The 13056-nt window shown below is 32.1% G+C and overlaps 1 protein-coding gene across 1 annotated transcript in view; it reads right to left on the bottom strand.

Annotated features, from left to right (window-relative positions):
• Smp_128380 (putative glutamate synthase) overlaps positions 1–9065 on the bottom strand; it is a gene marked incomplete at both ends in the record, with an annotated part of 31688 nt that extends 22623 nt beyond the window's left edge. The window contains 8 exons of the mRNA XM_018788890.1: positions 552–732; positions 1294–1392; positions 2924–3142; positions 4611–4759; positions 5387–5558; positions 6724–7035; positions 7551–7728; positions 8611–9065. Of these exons, the coding sequence (XP_018654388.1) occupies positions 552–732; positions 1294–1392; positions 2924–3142; positions 4611–4759; positions 5387–5558; positions 6724–7035; positions 7551–7728; positions 8611–9065 (1765 nt within the window). The remainder of the gene's footprint in view (positions 1–551; positions 733–1293; positions 1393–2923; positions 3143–4610; positions 4760–5386; positions 5559–6723; positions 7036–7550; positions 7729–8610) is intronic.
• Positions 9066–13056: the final 3991 nt, after the last annotated feature.

Here is a 13056-nt window from a genome sequence, read left to right as displayed (position 1 = left end):
ATGATGTTGCAGGTCAATTATTCAAATCCAATTTCGGGTTAGACTAATTTAGATGATGATTCCAATTATTTAATTGTAAAATATTTTGGATATAGGGAGATCAATTATGTTAAGAAAATCCAGGTATCTGGTAGGTTTTAATATTTGTCCTAAATATAATTAATTTACAGCATTAAAATAAGAACAAAGCAATAAGCAGTTTAATTTAATGGTGAAACTTCATGGTTGATTAAATTCAGCTACCCATGACACTGTCAGATGATTTGTGTAAACCACTTAACCTAAGTAATTAATCATTGGTGTTTAAATCATTATTACTACGCTTGACTATTGTAATTTTTATAAGCCAACCTGAGTAGGTTAAATAAATGTTCAGTTCAATCATATTAAATTTTACCTTATTCAGAAACTAACAGAAATCTGATTTCCAATAGACTGCTTAAGTAAGTCAAGCTTGTTGAAGACTAATTGTGTTAAAAATTTGTGAACAGCATACACCTCATTATAGTAAAAGATCATGTCAGTTATAAAAGATTGTTCACCATTCCTACCTGTGCGTATTTGTCCATCAACCTGCAGTTTAACTCGTGAACGAGCCTGTTGACTGGTTAGGGATTGATGAGTCTCTGCAATACCCAATTCCCATGGAAGTCCAGCATGTTTGATTCCTGTCCAACTACTAGCACCAGTACCACCATCATGACCAGAAATTGTTATATGTGATGCGCGAGCCTAAGAAGCAATTTAATGTGAAATATGTGCCAATATAAAAAAGTTTATTTTCTTAAGTTTTTGAAAGTGGTATTATTTCTTAATCATGTTTTTTGGCAATATGGCAATAAAGAAACAAAAAGGTATTCCGTCAGTTGTAACAAAGTCAATGGACCAAGTATGGTCTTGTCGTAAGTTTTCACTTTTCTTGCTAACTGTGAATAGAAATAACTTAATAGTGTGAATCAATAAGCTGTCTATTACATTAACAGTTCTTTAGAATATTGTTAATCCACGCCACTAATGAATAAAAGTATTGTAATTATATTACTTTAAATCAGTAAAAGTACTAACTGAAGTGCTGTTTATCAGGAAGTAAGTCTGATCAGTTAGTTTGAAACTCTGTCACAGTTTGGATAAAGGCTGGCAAGTAATTATGTTGTAAATAAAATAGATAATATTATGTTATTATTATAATAAACCATCAATTACAATACTTGTCACTAACACTGAGAATAGATGGTAGGTAATTCCTTTTATTTTTAGGAAAATGTTTATGATAATAAAAAGCTAATTCCTTACCTTTGCCACACCAGCAGCAACGATACCGACTCCAATTTCAGATACCAGTTTCACGCTAACCACAGAGAATGGATTGGCTGCTTTCAAGTCATAAATGAGCTGGATTCAACCAGTGTTTGGCAAATAAAAGTAGTGTGAAAATTCAATAATCAAGTATAGAAAAATAAATATTTTCATGGTACTGGTTAAAGTTTATACGATGTAATTTAAAGTATATCGTGTGTACAACATCTCATTTTATTATTGAATATTCAGTCATCTTTTCATTCCACAGTGAAAACAGAACTCTTTTTAATTCGTGTTGCAGATTTCGTCAACCAAGCGATGGGTTAGATTACCTTCTAACAATTATAGATTTTGCAATATGGCGTGATCTTTGTTCAGATCCGTTGAAAAATATGTAGGCTTATTCCGCCAGAATTACTCATTGTCCAGGTTGAAGATCCCCATCATTTTTGAAGTTCAATATTGAAGTATAGTAAATCAGAGGAATTAAACCTCCGGTACTGACTAAAAATCATGGTACATTTTTAAGTCCGAGAATTAGTTTTAAACCATGAAATCTTCAGCTTGACTGAACCACAATGCTGTTCGAAGAATAAACCTTCACTTTATTACTTAGTTAAAGTGGCCTTAATTTATCGAAATTAAACATCACTAGATACTGTACATGTGTTTCAATGATCTAGGTTATGTTTGAAAAAATTCGAACAGCCATTTATTAATCTTTTCGATAAAAGTCTACTTTCACAAATTATAGATGGAAACCTTTTTATTGTTTGTGCAAGAATACTTCTCAGTATATTTTGGGTAATTTAATCAAATTTCTACTTTACAAGAATTTGGGTAAAATGTATCATTCGTATTAAAGCAAAGGTACCTTTTGTTCAAAGTTCTTATTCTTCGCTTTCTACATATACTTTTTATAACGAGTTAATACGTAAAAAATATTTATGACTAATTAAAACATGGAAACAGAATGAAACGTATATCGTAAGCAGGGGAATGCTCTCTGAAATTATCTTCTATAAAACTTTGGTCATTCTTGTGACATATTATGCAAAGATGTGTCTACATTATTTCAAGTTTACTTAAAGTGGGACGTATTAAGTGTTATCTATTCCAAATGGATTGAAAATTAAATAAACAAGCAAACTATCAAACAGAAACTAGTGAAAGTAGTATACACAAGTGGATAAGTTCACAATGAAATGGTGACTCTATTACTTTTCAAAGCTCATTGTCAAACATTCTAGCTCTATATAAACGCCCACTCAACAACTAGTCTGCAAAATAGGATATTTCTTTTATAGATATTTCGAGAATGATTGATCATTATTTTTCTCCGTTCTATAACAGAATGAAGCCGCTCAGGAATTCTACTGAACATTTACTAAACTGTAGTAAAAATCTTGATGTAAGTGATTGTATTTTGGGCTCCAAGATGCTGCGCAATATGTAGGTGTCATATTTTTCATTACTTTATGGTCATCGACTATTTCGCTGCTCAATGATTTATGCATGCTACTAAATATCGACAAGTAAAATGATTATTCTGAATTAACATCAGATTTCTTAACAGACATGTGTTAAATGTACTTCATACGGATAAATACATATGAAAATTTACCTGAGCTAAATCTTCTATGGAATAAATATCATGATGTGGTGGTGGACTGATCAAACCCACACCAGGCACTGAATAACGTGTGTTAGCGATCTCCTCAGTAACTTTATAACCTGGCAATTCGCCACCTTCACCAGGTTTAGCACCTTGGGCCATCTTTATTTGCAGCATTTCAGCATGGGCTAGGTATGAACTGTTCACACCGAAACGGCCTGAGGCAACCTATGTTTAAATAGGACGATAGAAGGAATTAAATTATAAATAGAAATGTTAAAATCGTAAATCTGCATTTATTTTCTTTATCATCAGTGATTATAAGTGGTTTTATGTCAAACCAACTAGGTATATCATGATAAATACACCTAAATGCTATCACTGGTTCATTTAGGTTATGGAAATTTAATACTGTGATCCATGACTTTATTCCACTGATTCTTCTCAAAGGTGATCCTACCATCAAATTAACAACAAATGGTTTTCTTGCAATCAACAAAACCCTTTAGGGAGAATTTCTAGTCCGATATTACACGTCAAACATAGAAAATTGATGCCTTCTATCTCACAACGCATTCAGAATCTAGCCTACCATGTCTGTAGAAACACAAGGATAAAGATTCTTTTAAACTCTATTTTCTTCAAGATTATGTTCAAAAAGCGATTTCGAGTAACAAGATTGGTCTACACCTTGTTAATGTAGATAGAAGACCAATGTTCTCTACAGACGTCGATTAACTTGAAACTTGTCACGTAATCGATGCTATCGTTTAGCCTAATATACATAATATCAATATTACCGGTTCCAAATAAGAGGTACTTTAAACTAACTATATGTACTTTTAATTGCGTTCAGAAATAAATGGTTTGCGTTTTACTAGACCCCACTAATTAAACAACTGTAGTGGTAGGTAGTCCATTTTGCATATCTTCGTCCAAGAACACCGTCAAAGTGTTATATCGCTGCGAATTATGTTAAATGCAATACTATTGTAAAACATTACAGAATTATTTTATAAAGCAAAACACCAAAGAGACAGTTTTTAAATTATATGTAAATGGGTTGTCAGTATTTATTAGTTCATTTAAATAATATTTCTTTTTTGGTTCAGTATATGATAAAGCCAGAAAAAATAATACATCATAACATAAATTATTTATTCCTCTTTAGTATATTTTTAGTGTTCGTATTCTATTTATTATTGATCTGAAAATAACTATGGCAACCATGGAAAACATGGTTGGTTGACTGAGAGAATAAACCAGACGCTGGCTTAGGTCTTTTTGTATGTGTCGCATTTGTCTAAAGGTCATTCTCAAAAATAATTTAAAACTGTCCAATGAATTGTAATTAACATATACCACTGGTTCATAGTGAGACATTTGGTGTACTTATATAATGAAGTAATCATGACTGCTTTTACTATGCTGTTAGTTGCTCGAGCCTAATCAAGCAGCAGCCAGGGAATACAGAATTATTAAACTTGATTCTGAAATTAGGCTCCTGTAAGAATCGTTTACCAGATAGTACTTAGTATTTTATCCAAGTCTGTAATGCTTATTGAAATGCTGAGATCATGTCATATTAGTAATGGTTTACACTGTTACGTTCAATGATGTTAATGATATATTAAAACTGTATATGAAATGAAGCCAGTATGTAATAGGAATGAACCTTTCATTGTTCGGAATTTACCTGTTTTATAGCAGAACATATTTCAGGATTCTTATAACGTTCTGGTAGCTCACCTCCTTCACCAGTGTTCGAACGTCCACCAAGTTTATTCATAGCCCTAGCCAAAGCAGTATGAGCTTCTGAAGAAATACTTCCCAAACTCATTGCACCTGTAAAATATAATTAAAATTTAGTGCACATATTGATTTCGTAATAGTTTTGAGTGGATGGCAAGCAGTCGACAGTATTTAAACTGAAGACGAGATTTTGCAAAAAGTAATCTTGAAGCTCAAATGGTAAAACATCAGGATCACATAGTGTTTGTTTAATCCTGCCACTATTTATTTACTTATAATTCAATCATTACTGAAGTATAATATTGAAGCCTATCTAGAAAGAGAGATGGTATTGTTTCTCATAATAGAAATAATATTTCAGACACTTTTCTACTGAATATATGATTCAAAAATATTTCTATTTGCTATGAAATAACGACAAAATAAGTAATAGAGAGACACAACTAAACACAGAAAACTTTGAAAGCATTCGATTAAACTCAAAGCACACTGAGTAAGTAAGAGGATTAAGGGAAAAATCCCTTTCAACGACGTTGTTTACTAGGTCCTTACGATCGTATTTGTAGTTGTTTTATTCCCAATATTCTGTCGTAAAACAGAGATGCCGCGTGACTAACAAGGTTATCAATAATCTACCTCCGTGATGTAGCTAGTGAGGTATTCTTTAGTATATAAACATCGAAATCACCAGTCCCTAGCTGAAAGTTTTAAAATACTAACCTGTAGAAAAACGTTTTACTATTTCTACCGCCGATTCCACTAAGTCCAACGGTAAAGGCTTTTCCGAATAATTAAAATCCAGCTGTCCACGTAGAGTGCAGTGACGCGAACATTCATCAGCGACTTGGACAAACATGTTGTAAGCTTCATGGCTATTATTACGGGATGCAGCCTAAAGTTAAACATAATAATAAAGACATTAGTTGATATAATCACTCTCTGATAAAAATGACTGAGACTCCTTATTTCTCTAAAGTTGTACTGAAAGCAGTAAATAAAGTACCGTTAAGACTGACAGGTAACTCTAATACTATAAGGTTAAGATTTATACTATAGTCAGAAACACTGTGTTTATCGCGATTGGTTAAATATCAAGTAGTTTAAGATCGGAGTTTCTTCATGTTAGTGTAGAAAGTAGCGATAATCAGTTAGTGATAATCTGGTTAATCCTCGTGATTTGTATTGAGTTTGTAGACCTTTGTTTTGTATCTCTCGGTGTAATAACCCAGAAATTTGTATCAACCACTTCTTACCATGGTAAACAAACAACTAATCAGTATTCTACCTTCCTACAAATATAAATTTAATAGATAATAAGCGTTACAGTCCAACAATGAACAGTTGTGAATGAAAAATAATGGCCTACATAATAGAGCCAGTTTAAAAATGTTATCGAAGTCCCACAGTTTTAAACAATTGGCAAGATAGGATTTCAAAAAAGATGTAAATATTAGTAAAGTAAACAAATAGGGAGGTCGAAATTATTTCAACACTTAAGATTCGAAACAAGCTGGACAACACAAACTAATGAAGTCCGTTCACCATAATTGCTGTCAAATCCATCACTTAACTTTCAATAAAAACTTTTACTGTATACCAGCTTATGGTATTCCGTATACGTTGTTTGCTTCAAAACGTTGGTATCACAACAGAAATCAGACTAAACTTCAGGTTACGTAAAACTCTATCAAGTGGGTATTTCTTAACCAGTTGATGTAACAGATATGAAATAACCTAAATGATAATGAGCTATAACGTCTATTTACTACTCAGATTTCCACATTCACAAAAGTATAGGCATTCTTTTGAACTAGAAAATATATATTTATGTTTAACATTTGGTGGAAATTAATCGTACTCTTTTATTGAATTACTTTATCAAAACATTCAAGTGGACTTTAGACATCAACCAGTCAATACCCTACTTATCGTTAGCACGTGGTATTCTCTGACTGAAACAAGTTATTCGGTTATTTTTTTGTGAGTCAAATACATATCATCAATAGATTCAAAAAGTACGTAACTGTGATTATTAAAACTTTCTGTATTGAACTTACCTGAAGTTTTGCTATCACCTCTGGGCTGTTCATGTGATTTTCTCCACCAAGTCTCCAGTGATAAAATCCAGGATTATTTCCGAACTGACCAAGATTATCAAGTACTTTAGTGCAAAGTGTTTGACATTCTGGATAGGCTAGTCGGTGACGTGAGGTAACTTCTCTTGCTAATATTTCGAAATCTGCTCCGCCTACACGGCTTACAGCGCCACAGAAACACATATCAATCACAGATTGTGCTAAGCCAACAGCTTCAAATATCTGTGCACTCTTGTAGCTATGCAATGTCGAGATTCCCATTTTAGCCATAACCTGAGCAGAGATAAATGAAATTAGTATCACATAATGACTATTAAGGTCAATAATTGACCAGGTTACCGCTATTACGATAATTACTACGGTATGTGACATTTAGTGGACGGAACAAGGTGGCTTGAATGGTTTATCCCAAACCCGTAACTTAGGCTATACGACTACCAAGATGAAAAGAGAGTGAATGAATAGTTGTATTAATTGAATGGGAATATACCCAAATTATTAGGAGTTAAAATAATATTTGATCTGTCACACAATTTGATCTGAAAAGACTTGACCAATTCGACGCTTTCAAGCCTGTTTGATTTTGAGGCTTCAATAAATTCTCATTTAATCCCTTTGGTTTTAGTTACATTTATTTGAATTCTCTTATCACAGTGAATCTGAACCTAATTATCAAAAGTGCAAACGTGTAGCATAGTTTAGCAAGTTATTACTTATATTGTGGGCATAGAAGTAACAAAACGTAGTCGGATAAGAAAAGTCAAGATGTGGAACTTTTTTATACTTACTTTAAGTATACCACGTTCAACAGATGTTATGAAACTTGAATATAATTCTTCTTCATTCACAACTGTAGCTGATGTTAGAAGACCTTCACAGTTCAAACGTGAGACAGATTCAAAAATTAGGTAAGGACATATTGCATCTGCACCAAAACCAATAAGTGTACAAAAATGATGAACTTCTCTGAAATAGAATAAATAATAAATGAAAATTATGTTTTGTCGATCTCTGGTCTTAGTAATGGTTTGTTTTTGTTTAATTAAATGTGAAGCTAATATTTATATTTTAGACACGGTATTTCTTTGTCTCAGAGATGAAGAGCAAGATCAATTTAGACAATTCATAAATATTTAATGAAATATCTTTGGTTAGTGTCTACTAGACAGATTGTAAACATCAGGCATTTCAGCCAATATTATGTGTATCATGATCAACTTTTTTCTTTGTCGACAGAAGATAACTGACAAAATAATATAGTTTTTTAAGAGAATTTTGTTACTGGTTATTCAGTCTAAAGTACACAACAGTAATGTAATGACAAATTCAGAAATTAAATCATTCAGGAACTAAGGAGATTCGATTGATACCAAAGGTTATCTTGACGGTTGAGCTAACCTTAAAGGTGGAAGTGTTATTATTACACCATGAGTGGTAACTTCAGTTATTTTGATTCAGGTAACTGAGTGACTGTTTTCCTAAAGATTTGGGTTCTCCTAAAAATTACAGTTCATTTTAATGGTTGATAAAGTAAGTCCTTTTAAAACTGATCTTATTCGAGTTATAGTAACATCAAGATATACGACGTCACAGTAAAGTTTGACTGATTTGCTTGTATGTCATGTAAATTTATCGAAGACGTGTGTAGCAGTACTTCTAGATATACATTTGCACTCGAGAATTCTGTTACTTCGATCACTTAAATATATTCTTTATCCTGAATATTTGTAATGATTGAAAGTGTAGTATAAATTACGGAAATAATGATCGCAAATCAGTTAAAGTTTATCCATGTCAATCAAGTAGTATATGCTACCTGAAAGTAATTTCTGGAAGGATTAAACTTACTTTGATTCACCCGTTTCCGCAATTATTCCAACCCTCATGCGAAGCTCACGACGAACTAAACGTTGATGTACAGCCCCTACAGCTAACAGTATTGGAACGGGAAGCCGATCTCGACTACTAGCCCTATCAGAAATTATTAACAAATCCACACTATCGTGTAAAACTGCGTTCTCAGCCTTATCACAGAGGTCTAGTAGAAACTGGAACAGTTTTGATCCCAATGAAATTTCTCCAGAACCTTCATTTACAGATAATGTAGTGTCCAAAATAACACTACGCCAAGAGAGAACAGTACTTGTAATTTTTACATCCTCAGGTTGTGATGGAGGATTGCCTCCTAGTGATCGTAACAAAGCCATATCCTTCAATGATAAAATCGGATTTGCAAGCCATAAACGATGAGTTTGTGCTCTGGATGGAATCAGAATATTTTTCTGTGGTCCGATAGGACACATCTAAAAATTAATGGAAAAAGATGGATAGAATTAATCTGTACTTAAATAATCATAAACATGCTGAAATAAAAATTACTTTTAGGAATTCATCTGTATTTTTTTAACTCCTTGCCTTACAAGAAAGGAGTCTTTTATACATAATTAAAGTAAATAAAAATATTAGAAACCCAAAAGTTTTTGTAGACTACAACATTAACCAAGTTAGCGATCTTATGACACTTGATGGCACCACTAAATATGCGCAGCCTAGAAGACAGTTACTGTCCCATGAGAAACGTCAGTATAAGCATTGTCTATTTTCTCTTTTACACAAAAATATATTATCTAATTTGTAGTTTTTGTTGGGGAGAATGAGAAAAGTCCTCGAAAAAAGGAAAAAGGGGCCCTGAAAACTCTGAGATACATCTTACCCAACCAGCATTCAATAGAAGCTTACCAGAAACATCTAAAAAGTGAAAGGTCACTTTTCTGATCGGGTGATTACCTGTCCTGCTACTATGTTTAGTAGCGTTCCAGAACTTTCGGGAAACGCAGGGCCATCTAGAATGCTGTAAATACCCTAGATTTCCTGTTCATCAACGAACCTTGGAGTAAAGCGTCTTCCCATATTTCATGCCTTTCCTCTCGTTTTCAAGTTACTGTGCAGATTTAAAATGGTGGTTACTAGAAAAGCTTTAAAAAAATCTAGAATTCATTTAGATTTATCAGTTTCCTGTCAAGATCTTAATCCTCATGAGATTATATATCAATCAAATGATAAAGTAAATCTATTATCTAATCTTTAATGTATTAACGAATCATTCAACAATCTTGACTAGTTCAATATACTACTTAAATTTTAATAATGATACCTCTTATAATCTATTTTAAAATGATCAATGAACTATTCAATATTAATTATTCTTTATAAAGAAGTTCAAAATATAAGAGTTGAAACAATAAGAATCATTATTATATAAACTTTAAAATGTTTTTTTTATTGAAAAATCATTTGTAAAACATAATGTCATCAAAATAAAAAAACTTTTGGAATACTTTCAACAAAGTATCATAATGACTTAATACAAAACTTCATATAAGATTATATTCTGTACTAATTGCATAAAAATAAAGCAAAAGAGATCATGTGGTCACTGAAGTGAATATAAATAATAAGTGGTTATTATCAGAAGGGGGCTTTGTGGAGATTTTAGTAATTTCATATAGTTGAAATCATGAGTAAATTGAAGCTAGACCACCATGGAAATGCTGGAAGCACTGGACGGCCGTTTCGTCCTATTGTGGGACTCCACAGCAGTGCGAATCCACTGGCTTCGTGAGGTATTTCCTGGAGTTCTAGTGAGAAGCAGTAACCAGTGGAGTTCAAACTACGTCTGTTGAGAGATAGTAACTGTCAATTTCGTGGATTGGTTGAAGCTAGAGATTAGTACCGTTGGATGCCGGCTCAGTGGTCTAGAGATTAAGTGCTCACGCGCGAGACTGATAGGTCCTGGGTTCGAATCTTGCGAGGTGGGATCGTGGATGCGCACTGCTGAGGAGTCCCATAATAGGTTTTCCTTGGTGATCTGGCTTCAATTGACTCATGATTTCAACTAAATAAGTGGTTATCTTAGTTTCCTCACTCGTTTCTGACGTGATTTTGAGTATATTTTTTTAAAGAAAAAAACTATGAAATTAAGGTTTTCCATCGAGTTTGAAAAAGAAGGCTTCATATTAGCCGATATGGTCACTCCTCATGTATTGTTCTTCAGTATCTTGATCTGGCTCATATTTCAATAAAAAAATTTTAAAAAAAGAAACTAGTTTCATTTCCAAGAGTATGTTTTTACTTTTAAAATTGGACTTGAAACATTCAAGTAATTTCATTTCATAATCTTTCATGTGTTATTTGAATAATCAAATGGAACATTAGGAAATCATTAGAATAGATTTCTGATCACCTAACCATAAACACTTGTAAAATTATATTTCAAAATCTTAAAAGCTAAACAATAATAATTCTTGTTGGAGTGCAAATTATCAAACTACTCCAACAGTATCTTTTAAAAAGACATAAGTAATTAATAATAGAAAATCCTTATAACGAGGTTTATTAAAATTAATTCGTATAGAAACAAGCTTATACTGAGTAGTAGAGCATTATACCCATGAATGTTAGTCAAATGAATCCAATGAATATGTTCAAAAATAAGTAAATTTCTATGCATCATTACCAAACAGTTAATGTTTACAGGATAGAAATATGAAATAAAATTTCTAAAATACAGTCAGTATAAATGTATGTACAAATGTACTGACGAACACATGTTTATCATTTCAACTACATTGGTGTTCATACAACAATGAATACTCAGTTTGATTCTTCATTAATTAAAAAAAAAGGAAGTCATAATAGTTCATTAAATGGAAGTTTGACAAGTAATATATAAATTAAAAAAAGAGTTTTTAATTAAAAATACAAAGAATCAGATTATGTTCATTAGGAGAACGTTGCAAACTAACATGAATTCCTTTATTTTGTGGTATGCTTTCAGATAGTTATGACTTAGAAACAATATTAATAATATTCTAAAACCAGTGTACATACTTTACATAATATTGTGTAAGGATGAGTAGTGACGGCAATAAATTAGGGAAAGTTATAAAAAAACGTTCAAGTGATTGAGTATTTACACAGTGAAGAGATAATGTAAAGATGTTAGAGAAAAAACTTTAAAATTACATGATGGTAAGTTTCTGGAAAAAATGGAGGATCGATGTGGGAAGTTTAATAACAGTAAAATTGATCAGAATAACAAAGTAAGAGTAAAACTCAAAACGTGATTTCAGAATGAAAGAAATCAATTTATAAAAGTGAGCATGAATAAAAGGATAACGCAACTGAATGATAAGAAATAAAAGTCATCATGGCAGCATGAGATTTATGATAGTGCCTTTTTGGGACAAATAGGTTTCGTTTTAACCTTTTAATAATGATTGGTAAGGTGAAACATAGTTAATTTGAAATTGTTCGCAAATCATTGATTTATTACCATTAGTCTCATTATCAAGCTGATAACAGGAAGTCACACTGATGGGAATACGCTCCTAATTGTTGTAAAATATCCTCAAAGATATAGATGTTACTGTATGTCTTCTGTTATTTAACTTGGTTTTCATTTACGTAGATGAATTTATCATCTCAAGGTGTTGATGTAATAGAGAAGGTACTTTTTTGTTTTTATCATTGAGAGAAGCGTTTTATTTTAATAACCTAGAGCGACTCTCGGATCAAACATTTTGTCGATCGGAAAACAGATGTTATGAAAGGATAATTTGTAATACATTAGGAACAAAATTAAGACTTGTTTATAGTTTCATATGGTTTATAGATTTCTTCATCGTCACAAATGGTTTCTTTGCGTTGTAACTATTGTATATCCTATAAAAATATGCGTCCATTTGACTGAATGTTGTCTTTAACCTTTGAAGTAATGAAAATAATTTTTCACCTTGGCTGAAATTCCCATCAATTTAGCTATATGAAGCTCAGTAAAATGAATTAGGGAATTTGTTTGGTAGATGATGATTTCATGATGATGTCATATCCTCCCAAGACATCTATGGACTTTCCAACAATCAGTAGATATAGTTAATGTCCTTGTCGGAATACTTCTTGAATATAGTAATAAGAGTTCATATGTTTTTTGTTGATTGATAATCTCACATCATAACTAACTCGTCTTTCCTAAAAAGTACTAACTCATATTAAAAATGCTAGCTTATTCTGCTTTACTTCCCCATTAATTAGTACACCACACATCGTTTCTCATTGAAATTATTTGTTTTGACGTCTGTTGTCAGCATTTAGTTTTGATAGAAGTCTACCCTTTAGTATGAATAATAATACCATGACTTTAACTGGATCATCACAACAGAATAGTTTCATTACACATACTTGTAAAATGTTTACATACTTACTTACGCCTGTTACCCCATTCTGAAGGAGCAT

This window comes from Schistosoma mansoni, chromosome W, assembly GCF_000237925.1.
Source record: "Schistosoma mansoni strain Puerto Rico chromosome W, complete genome".
Classification (NCBI taxonomy): Eukaryota; Metazoa; Platyhelminthes; class Trematoda; order Strigeidida; family Schistosomatidae; genus Schistosoma; species Schistosoma mansoni.
The sequence above is the reverse complement of the archived record's forward strand: the minus strand, read 5'-3'. Positions and strand labels throughout refer to the sequence as shown.